This window comes from Astatotilapia calliptera, chromosome 8, assembly GCF_964374335.1.
Source record: "Astatotilapia calliptera chromosome 8, fAstCal68.1, whole genome shotgun sequence".
Lineage (NCBI taxonomy): Eukaryota > Metazoa > Chordata > Actinopteri > Cichliformes > Cichlidae > Astatotilapia > Astatotilapia calliptera.
Genome location: NC_137429.1, coordinates 10,825,692 through 10,837,409, shown reverse-complemented (window position 1 = coordinate 10,837,409; position 11,718 = coordinate 10,825,692). Strand labels below are relative to the sequence as shown.

The following is an 11,718-nucleotide window of genomic DNA, read 5'->3' as shown; positions in this document are numbered from 1 at the left end:
TCAAAATCTCTGCTAACATTTAACATGAGACAAACCATTGTATTAATTTTGAGGATAACATATATTCCATTTCACATCTGTGTTTTTAACCTTTTAGTCTTGAATGAGGCCAATTTTAAGACTGACTGCAGTTACACCTTCTTCACAGTAGAGGGCGCTGTTGTTTCACTAATCCATTGTGCCCCTACAAGCTCGTTTCACTATGCCATATTTACAATCCTTCTGATAAAGGTACAATCAAAGTAATTTGTCTCTGTAAGTATAGCTATCTTGGAAGAAAAGGACCAAAACTAGTAGATCTCATCTTTTCTCATCTCATCTTTCAGTCCTGTCGGACGTCTTCCTCTTTAAATTAATTAAACATAAAGAGACAACGTAATATCTTCAGTTTCACTATTTAATTTTGGTACATCTGGTTAAAAACAACAACAACAACAATCAGGGCCAAGAACAACTCAACTCTCGCTCACACACTCTCACACAAAACCACCACACTTGCTTGTGCTATTTTTCTATCGTTGATTCATCTCTGCTTTTATAACTTAAAAAAATAATTTAAATAAAAAAACATAGATTTTATTGTTTTTGTTTTTTAATGGGCACTTGAGAGAGATGAAGTCCAAAGGGGCTGGTTGACACATCAGTGGTATTTTTTTTTCTTTCTTTCTTTTTCTAAAATAACAGGAGTTGTGATGTTGGGATGTTCAGAGTTTAGAGTTATTCTCCCAGAGGAAGGAGTCATTCTGCAGCACTTTGGCCAATTTTTCATTGAACGGTGTGTAGAAGTCCCGCAGGATGTCTTTAGTGATGGGCAGCATGGGTCCTAGGTTTTTGTCAGCTGGCCTCCTGGTGTTTGACGCCGGGCTTCTTGTGATTTCTGACTCAATTTCTTTTGTCAGCGGCCCTGTGAAAAACACAGAAACATTTCTTTCACACCCCCTCGTTCTGGTCCACTTATTTTGATTTTGACGCAACACTAAACAAATGGAACAAAATAGTGAGAAAGGCAAAAGATTCTCTGGAAGGTAATCACACCTTAGATGGTGTTGGCAGCTCTTTGAAGAGCTAAGTCTGAGCTTTGGGGCAATTATCCCAGTGAGTTCAGAGGAAGGAAGCTTCCACAAAGCTGGAAGGGGCTGTTTTTGGCTGTCATATTCATACACTCAAACCTGTGTGCGTGTGTGGTAAACTGTTCACGATTACTCCTAAGTGGAGATTTTATACTCCCGTATTCTGCATCGACAGATTTTAATTATATCGTTGCATGCCATTTTAAAGTGACATTTGTTTGCACAGGTTTTAGGTCGACGCATTCGTTTTTCTAATAATCACATTCACTGCTACACTACATATCCATATTTGTATGTATCTAGGGCACTGTTTGGAACTGTACTGATCAGAGTCCCCATGACTACACTTACTCACTTGTTCACTTACCCAGGTTAAGGAACTCGAAGACTTGATGCATTGTGTATTTCCTGTTAGAGGCATGGTCTTCCAACCTTAGGACCAGAATTTGTTTCCTGCTGAAGATGGTCAGCCAGTCCATTAAGTACACAATGTATAAGCCAACTTGCAATCTGACCTGAGGGCACAGAAGAAGAAAGTCAACATGAGATAAGAAATTCCTATGCAAGGCACTTTTTCTTAGCAAAGTGGTGCATGCATCCTCTTCTTTAAGGAGATAAACAGGTGGAGGGAGGAAATTTTAACTGCTTTCTTTTTCGTCTTCTCCATGAATTCGGCTCAGTGATGCTAGATGCTGTGTAGGCATGTAAATGTGTAGTGTTTATTATTTGAAGTGAGAGAGGGAGATAAGAAAGAGGGAAACCTGCATCATCATCACAACCAAACTAAATACTTTACGGCCAAACATTATATAGTATTTCAATTTAGTTTTGCATCATAATAAGGTGATTTTCCCTCTTTTGTAAAAGTGCAAATTGAAATAATCTAAAGATTTAATAATCTTTAAATTATTTTCTGGTCAAAACAAGTATTTTAAAGATCTCAACTTGGGCTCTGGGAACACAGGATAGACGTTTCTTTTAATTTTCTGAGGTTTTATTTGAGACGTAGATTAAACCACTACACAATTCATCAACCCCAGAAATAAATGAGCACACTGATCTTTTGTGAGATCTCATCAAAGCATTTGCTCGTAGCCTAACCCTTGTTGAAATTGATTTTTGGATTCCTTTGTGACAGTTCACTGCAGAACAGTAGGTGTGCACAAAATACCCTGTCCTTTCGCCTTTTTAGCGAAAATTGAAAGGCCATTTAGAATCGATGATTACAAGCCAGCTCAGCAATTCCTTCTTTGTTAAATCAATTTGGTACAACAGTTTAGGTCAGACGTGTTCTCATGCTGGGGTTTATTTGTTTTTTTTTCTCTAAGACACTAATCCAAGCTCTAAAACCTTTATCAAGAAACCACAGGCACGAGAGTCTGCTGTAGGGACAGCTGTAATGCTTCTCACATGGGCTAATAACTCTTATAGATATTTGCGGATGAACAATTAGGTCATCGCTAGAGAGCAAACATGCTTATGAAGGGCCATAAAGACTGTTGGAGAACCTCTAAATACAAGGCAGCATAAAGGGAAAGCCAACAGAGGACAATCCTCATCCCCATCTCACACAGTCTGCCTCAGGGTGCTATGAGAAAAGCTGACCTAACACCGGCCCGGGCACTGGCTGGCACTAATACGTGGTCCATGAGTAAGAAGCAAGTTCACAGGAAAACGAGCTTTTGTAGTACACAAAGAGGCTTGAGGTGTTGAACTGCTCAGTGGTCCCACAGTGCTGCCAATCCTTTCCATTAAGTCTGTCCTGCGAACTTTAGCGTTTGCTAATGAAGCACGGACTTCTCTCCATCTGTCTTTTCTTACTTTCTTCGTTCCCACCAGCTAATCAACTGGTCACTAAGTGCCGCTTTTCAGCGGAGCTTTGAGACAAAAGCAGGAGGCGGGGAACACTCACTGGCATGGCGTTGTTGACGGTGGTGTTGTACACACAGGAGCGCATTGTGAACTCCGTAAGGCACCCCTCAAACAACTGCAGTGACTCTGACACCTTCTCGTGGAAATCCTCTGCAGACTTATTGGCACTACCAAAGTAAAGGTAGTCAGAGTACAGCCTGCAAGACAAGAGACAAATTTGAACATGGAAAAGACATCTCATTATGTTTCAGGTTTTTGTCTTCAAGCATTTACAAGCTGTAATATCACAGATATATTTCCTCTTCTCTGGTATTTTTAATATGTCTCCTAATTAAACTGTAGACAGTCATCATATTGGTCCAGCAAGAGGAATCCCCAGTGCCTCAGCCTCCTCTGACAGCAAATTATTTTAGCTTGTTAAGCCAGCCAGATGTTTATTGATGCTGGCACTGGTCTTGACTCTTATCTCTGTCATCTTAGTGCTTCCATTATACTTCTGTTGTTCTCTCTTAAAATGAAAAAAGATATTTCGATTTTAATTAAGCTGCCAGATTAAGTGACAATTAAATGAATCAAAATAATCATTTGGGGTTCAATTTACTAAAAATTGCTACTCTTGTTTGCTTTCAGCCAGCCCTTGTGAAAGATTTCTCTCTGTAATTAATTTGATCAGTCAGTAATGGGTTCCAGAATTGACAGGCCTTCACAGAGAAACCCAGATGTCCAAATTAGGACCTACAATTTGGTATTTTGTCGTTTCCAGTCAGTCTGTTAATGTTTTGTATTTAGGCTTTTTTTCTAAGTCAACCAAAAGTATTCATAGTGAACTCAACTCAGTTCTTAATGGTTGACTCTATGACTGAAACATGTTTCTGCCCATATGTCAAATGAGAATGAAAGGGAATTGTGGCGACACTGATCCATATAAACTCTAAGTTGCAATTTAGTTTGAAATGTAAGATCGTATAGAGGAAATGCGGTACAGGGTGTAAACTGATCTCACCTAATAAAAATGACACAGCTAATCTAATTGAGCATGCAACTCATTTTTTCCTAGAATTGTTTCGGGGGAGAGGTTCCACGGGCCACGATTTGACAGACAGAAGCAATTACAGAGCATGCTTAGACATTCTCAGAAGTAAAAATCAACATTAACAGCGTTAAGAACCCTCCCCACCCCCGTCTAAACACATTATCACACAGGCATTCAGCTGTAAGGTCTCCACATGTCTGATAAAGGCATCATAATGATACTTTTGTAGCAGCCTGTCTGAGTAAAAGTCAACACATCTCTTGTGACAACAGGTCTTTTGTTTCTTATGAACCTGGAAAATGTCTGTCTGTGTCAGCAGTGTAAACACTTATGATAGGGGTGCAAAGACATGCACATCAGAACTAGATCTGCATCATCGCTAGCAAAGCAGATTTCTCCCACCTTTCCACTGGATCCCTGAGCATGACAATGAAGCGGGCATCAGGATGCAGGGCATGGATGAAGTCCTGGATAAGGAAGGGAGGCTCTCCCTTTGTTGTGTTGTCATAGAAATATACCCAAGCGTTGTTATCCCACATGGTGGATGCGCTGGCTTCTCCTGGAAAATACAGCCACAGTGCTTCAAGTAAAAACATGCACACATACACAAAAATATTGTGCAGTCACAGACACTTTTAGTTTTTAGTGTAAGGCTCATTATTTGTGTTTTTTGTGTATTTTTACCAAATATACACAGTACAGGATCCCTGTTAAATTACATCAAATTACTGTTATATGTGTTATCTTACACCTAATAATCTAAAACAACATAAAAACATCATACTAATACACTTTTGTATTGTTATTTTAGCGTTACTATTCTTATCACCATAAACGTATTTTATTGTAAAATGTGATGTTGATTGATATTTAAAAAAACAAACAGAATTTGGTATCTCGTTTGGCTTAAATGTAAACTGGCCAAATGTTATTAATCACTGAAAGTTGGGTTTTAGATGGTGGACAATACAAAATAAACAGTTTGGTTATTAAGAAATAATGGGCATGTATTGGGAAAACCATTGTTGTTGTTGTTTTTGCAACTAATTTTTAAGCCTATTTTCATTTTTCATTTCCGTTTTAGTTTGTCATTACCTGCAAATGATTGTCTGAGATTTAAATCGCACGTTGTTATGAAACTTGAAACATACAGCCTCTAAATTAAAGCTTGAAGTAAAACATGAAAGCAAAGGTCAATAAAATGAGATGTTCTAAAGCAAGTGCTCAATGGGAGAAAAAAGAAAGAAAAAAGACAAACAGCAAGGGCAGCTAAATAGTACAATGACTGCAGTCTTCAAATCCTTGTCCAGACTGGTGCTCATACCAAGTCAGAGGACATTGTTTCTCAAACAATTTAGGACCATAAACTTTATCAAGCCAAGCTGAGAAATGATATCCTGGATTCATTAGACTGTCTGCGCCTTCATTATCCTCTTATCTGTGAAGCAAAGCTGTATTTGGAAGGAACACAACAGGAGCCTTATCTGCCTCCCTTCCTCAGAAAAAAAGGGACGATAGCCAGGGCCTATTTTTTTGCGATGAAAACGGTGAGAGCGAAACAGGATCACTGTTAATGCTGTTAACACATAAAATGATACACACTGTGATCAAGTCTATTTAAAGGTCTCTGTATCCATTAAAAGGGCTTATTTTGGTCCAGAAGGAGGGCTGTACAGGACAAACAAATGCAGGAGCCAGACTGGTCTCTCTGGTGTTTCATAGTGGCTGGGTCTTGGCCGGGGGTTGAAAAGAATCAGAAGCCCAAGATCCTGGCCATAGGCCTGCGCCGTGCTGGGCTCTCCCAGGGCATCGTGTGAATACTGAGTGGGGTTTTGCTCCCCCACACCCCTCTAACTAGGATTATTTATTTGAAATCGCAAACAAAACAGTGCAACATGCTAAGCTGCACCCAATGCAGCGAGCCAAGTGTGAAAAGCCTGTTGTTGAAAATTGAAATCAGTTTTTCTTTGTGACCGAGCAATTTCTTTGACACAGTGTTTAAGCGATGGAGGGGGAAAAAAGACAGAAACAGATAGTTGCAGAGGGGCTGGAGACATGATATGCAGATAGAGGAAGGAGGTTTGTAAGACTTCACCACCCCACTGCGGGTATTATTGCTGTCCTGACACACACACACACACACATTCACACACGCATGCACACAAAACAATGATTCCCTTATACAGCACTTCAGTGAAGTGGCTAAGTGAGGCAGACGGAAGTCCAGTATTATTAAGCTGTTAGAGCCTCTCTTTAAGGCTTAGTCACTAGCTCGTTTAGAAATACCTTCCCTCACTGAAGTGAAAGTGGCTGCTACAGAGCGGCCCCATGCTTCATCCTCACTACCTGCTGCTTTAATAGTAGTTTTGTAATATTGGACACAAGATTACAGGCGAAGTTTAAAGTGAGTGTCAGGTCACCCCAGGCCCAATGCTATTGGCTGCAGCCCGACGAGGGCACAGAATGCTGCAGGACCACGTTCTATAGATGGATCACAACAGATACATGACCCGAGTAATTAATAAGATTCTCAGTAGAGAGTGGGGAACAATAGCTGTTCCCTGAAGCAGTGAAAGAAAACAGGAAGACAGAGGTTACACTCAACAGGAAATGTTTCCGCTTAGAAAACTACCAAGAGATGCGATTAGCAAGAAGTCAGGCAATGTTTTACACACTATCGCCTGTATCTTGTTGGCTTAGCTACCCAAAAACATGTTATTCTGATGATAATCAGTCTGTAATAGTTGGGTATTTTTTTGTGTGGGGAAATGCTGATATGCAGTTTCCTGTCATAATGTGCAACTCAAAGTTTGATTTACTGTGCTTGCATAGCACAAAAAGTGCAATATGATATTCAGTGTTTGCATTCTGCGCAATCTTAGTTCATATTAAATGCAAAATGTAGCTGGGTCACTTTGGAATATGAAGGTTTTGATGACAGTTAGATTTGAACTGGATCAAGGAATGATTTGTTTGAATTATACCTGCTCCTGTCACCTCATATTACTCACAGTGTATTTATTCAAGAGACATTTCATTTAAGAGCATCAGTTCTTGTTTTCTTGTTCAAATATTGCAACAGTCCGCTTCAAAACTTTGCCTTTGGACTCAAATAAACCACATAGATTTGTTCGTCTACTGCGCAAAATTGTATGTCTGCCCTGAGACGGACTGCTGCCCGCACAGACATCTTGTCCTCTAACTGAACCTCTATATCGTTGCACTCAAGTCATTTCTGTTTGCTTGCAAAACTTCCACTTCTAAATCTCTGCTCCTGCTCCCAGCATTTTGCATAATGAGTGACAAACCAATTGCCAAGTGGTTAGTACTTATATCACATGGCTGCTAATCATCTGAGCAATGGGTACCAGGTTTTATGACCTTTCCCTGCTCTTTGGCAGTCCTTGTTAGATCCATTAAATTACTGCAATGGGACATAAACCAGGAAGGTAATGTTGCTCACATCCACTGGAGGCTGCTGTGCAGTAGGCATAGGGCAACTACAGTATATGTAGGTATTCAGTTGTGCTGACTGTTTAATTCTAAAGATTATAATCTTCCATTGTATAACTTTTAAAGCCTTTGTTAGCAAGTTACAGTAGCACCAAGTAGAAACGACACAGAGTGAATTTTCAACCACCCGGAAATTAAACTAGATTTGGGCCAGATGGTGGATTTGAACCAAGGACCTTCTTACTGTAAAGACCACCATGCTGCCCAAAAATATTTTAAGTCTATTTTATAAATCTCGGTCCCAATATGCTACTAAGACGATAATTATCCATGTTATCCACACTGGCTAACAACTAGTGGTGCAGAGCCCAGTTGGAAAATGCTTCAATAAATTTTAATTCGAAGTGTTGCAATAATATATGTTATAATAGTTTCATTTCTACAAATGGGAGCTGGCTGTCATCTCACTTACCTATGATCATATCAGGTTGGCTGGATCTGCTGGTATTTGCTGTGAGGTTGCCCTGGATTTGGTAAGCAGCCTGATCGAACAAGTCCAAGTAGTCTTCCACTGGGTATCGATCATGGAAGCCCTCACTGAGACGAATGATACCTGACAGAGAAAAAGATGTTGACTTTAGGCAGGTATATTTTAGAATTTTTTGCTAAGTTATTACACTTAAAAAGCTGTTGGAGTGGATACGTTGGCTTTAAATGGGATTCTAGAAGCAAAAGTGGGTGTGTTTTCAGTCCCGCCTTCTTGTTTCTCTACATGTGTTTCTGTGCTCACACTAAAGGGGGTCATTAGGGTTTTGTTGTTGTCCTGACTGCAGGATGACCTAATAAAATCCAAGTAAAGATCCAATCCAAATTCAGCAGGGAGTACTGTCTCTGCTCACTTTCTCGTCTTTCCAATTAAAGGCCAATGTCAAGTTAATCCTTAAAATGCAGGACTAGCAAATGTGTTTTCCATCTTAGCTGCTGTGGTGTACATTATAATTATAATTTAGTAGGCTATCGTGGAGATATGGTTTAGGACTTGGGAGCATCCATGCAGCATAAGGATAATGAGGTAACTCAGGCGGCTGTTACTTTCAGCGATGCTTTGATGGTGTCCTATTAAACCACCTTTTCTTAGGAGGAAAAACATGATTAGAAAACTCAAGTAAACTCTCCAAACACCCAGTCTGCATCATTACTCATCCAGAACGGTCACACTTGTATGAGGTGTGATGGCTCTGGCGAGTCTTGCTTCAGTGCTTTTCTTTTTTTTCCCCCGTCCCTGTGCTTTTTCATATGAATTAGGCATAGAGCAGTTTTCAAATAGGCTGTGTTTCTTGATGGGAACTGTACACAACAGACACATCTGCTTAAGATTCAAAATGCTCCTCCAAGAAAGTTATGTAGCACGGATCGCATCAAATCACCTTTTTACTGCATCGACCGAGCAGCGCCTCGAGGGGGATCGAAATAAATAAATACAAAACAAGACCATTTGAATTCTGTCTTAAGAGAAAAGTGCTGATTAGCAGCCCGAAGTTCATGACTAGAAGGAATAGAGAGAAAGAAAGTGACAGCAAAGATGAAAGCGCACCCAACGAGGGGGAACAGTAACTGAGGGGGACCTGTGTCCTTGGGATATAACTGCATTTGCTGCTATGCAACATCACAAGCAGCAGAAAACACGGAGCATGAGGCAGACAAATTAAGGCAAACAACTCATCCACAACCCACAGCTTTACGAGCTTCAAATAATTATCAACTCAGATTAAACCCAACACATTAAAATAAGTATTGCATGCAGACTGATCAATCCACCAATTAGGTTTTGTGAGTCTCGAAAGGATTAGGGGCATAGTCAGCAACTGGATAAACTTCAAAGGGATAGATTTGGCTGTGACACTTAAGCCTCTTTTGATATTTGTGGTGAGAATTTGGATGATTTTTTTTCCAAAGATTGTGGCCAATACTGTATGTAGTGCCCTTAACAAGGAGTACACCAAAGCCATGAGTGAATTTATTCAAATCATTAAGTAACCTTTAGACAGACAGCTGCTGGAAAAATAAAATGTCAAATTAGTCATTGTTGAGTAGAAGAATAGCCCCCATCCCCAGAAATCACGGTGAAAATCGAGCGCTCGTATTGCACTCGTGTTATAGCGTAGCTTCATTTACTAAAAGATAATTATAAAATAATCTGAGCACTGCATATACAAAATTCAGTATAAAGCTGTTGTGTTATTGACTTCTGATTTTGAAATCAGAACTGAAAACAGAGCCATCGGTCAAAAGGCAGATCGCTCCCCTAAAGTTTAACTGCTGGGCTTTGTATTTCTTTATTTCAGGCACACATTAGTGAGACGCACGCGCTGACTCACTCGCTGATGTCCGCATCCTGGGCTGATGAAGGATTCCCATTATTCATGAGTCTTAATGACTCTTTCAGTATCAAAGAGAAACAAAAAAAACCTCATAGGTATGATGATCTGCTTGTTTAGAGACAACAATGCAAGAGAGAAAAAGAAATCTTGGCCTACTTAAGATTTTTACTACAAGCCTTATTATCAGCTAAATTTGTAATTAAAAATATTTCAGATGTAAGAGGAAATCGAGTAAAGCCTTCGTGGTGTCTAAAATCACTAAATCAAACCAAACAAGCGATTTAACATTCAACTTAAGGGTGTCCAGAGGGTTTTCTTCTCACATGAGGTGCATTCAGTCTCACTCCCGGGTCTTGCGTATCTTTTAATCCCATCTGTGATGGTGTGGTGGTTCTTTTTACATCACAGATGCTCGTGGAGGAAGAACACCACAATGTCAGGCACACTGTTAGAACTGCCATACGACCCAGATGTCTGCTGCGAGGCGGCTCTTACTTCTTGACGCACAGGGTTTTCTCTTTGTTTGTGCAAATGACTTGTTCGAGTTACCACCTGTTCAAACGCCTTGAGTGCCAAAATTATAAGCCGGAATTTTGGCAGTAATTTGTGTGCGTCTAAACAAACAAGCCAATATATTAACAGATAGTGTTAAACTCTCCATGAAATTGGCCAGTATTTTCACTATTTATCCATTATTTATTCAATATTCTATCCAATAAGAAGTAACAACTTTAATTGCCTTTATGCAACAGCTCTATCATAAAATGGAAAGATTTGTTGTGTAATTAAATAAACCTATAATTGCTCTGTTACTCTTTTCAAGGAGAGTGTAAAATTCAAATTTATGCACAGTGGGAACAGCCCAAATGATGCACCTAGAAGCTGAGGGAAGCAAATTTCACGGTAGAGAGATGTGTCGCAAGGAGCGACTGCAACATTAACGTGCTAAACAAGTGCAAAAAAACAGCATGCGTGGGTTCAGTGTGCCTGAAGAAGCTTCGGTTGTTTTTATGTTCCTTTCAAGTGCTTTCTACCACAGAGATAAGTCTATGTCACAGATGACAATAAAGCACAGTTAATCTAGATCCTTCTGCGTATAGTTCTAGTCGAGCTGTTAATGAGCTTTGTTAGCACATAAGCTTAACCACACATACCAAGATGAGAAAGTTGCACTGGTAAGAGTCTAATGAAGGTGTAGAAGTACGCAGGAGGGGAACAGGGAATGGTTATAATTCAAATTGCTGCATAAAGATTGTAAATATACAATTAGGGATGTTGATCTGGGTCAACTCTCAGGCAGAAAATTTGCAGTTTCTGTTAATTGTAGTGCTTTTGTTTTGAGTATTAATTTCCCTGTAATTATACTGTAATTGCACTGGGAAAAGCTTATATAGCACCTTTCTTCTTAATTTTGAGCACTGAAAGCACTTTCTACTATAAGTCTCATTCACCCAGTGACACACACATTCATACAGTGCTTTTATCTATCCCTAAGCACTTTTATCTAACATTCACACAAACATCAGGGGCATCAGGGTTCAGTATCTTGCCCAAGGTTACTTGGGAATATAAAATATATTAATATAGATACATAATACGCTGGACAGCCGGGGTAGAAATTGGTAGAAAGCCTGAGACAGCTGGAAACTGAACTATATGGAACTAAATGTAAAAACAAATACATAAATGTGTATTTGTTTCAGAAAAGTCTTACTCTAACATTATTGTCAGTCAATACCCAAAGAACTCAAATTACCTACTAAAATATGCAGAAACTGTGCAATTCACGCATAAAACAATATGATGATAGTTATAGCATAGACAATTTCAATATTATGTCACTTAGTGGTTTTGTGGGGTCCACTGAGGCTATTTTACTGCCAAAATAATGACAGTGACTTGAGCTTAG

General features: G+C 39.5%; 1 protein-coding gene across 1 annotated transcript in view; it reads right to left on the bottom strand.

Moving 5' to 3' along the window:
- Positions 1-383: 383 nt before the first annotated feature.
- The window catches only part of chst15b (carbohydrate (N-acetylgalactosamine 4-sulfate 6-O) sulfotransferase 15b), a 39,191-nt gene continuing 27,856 nt past the window's right edge, over positions 384-11,718 (bottom strand). Inside the window, exons 4-8 of the mRNA XM_026178456.2 lie at positions 7,901-8,041; positions 4,378-4,534; positions 2,983-3,139; positions 1,438-1,585; positions 384-904 (exon numbers count right to left, since the gene is read on the bottom strand). Of these exons, the coding sequence (XP_026034241.2) occupies positions 705-904; positions 1,438-1,585; positions 2,983-3,139; positions 4,378-4,534; positions 7,901-8,041 (803 nt within the window). The 3' untranslated portion in view covers positions 384-704. The remainder of the gene's footprint in view (positions 905-1,437; positions 1,586-2,982; positions 3,140-4,377; positions 4,535-7,900; positions 8,042-11,718) is intronic.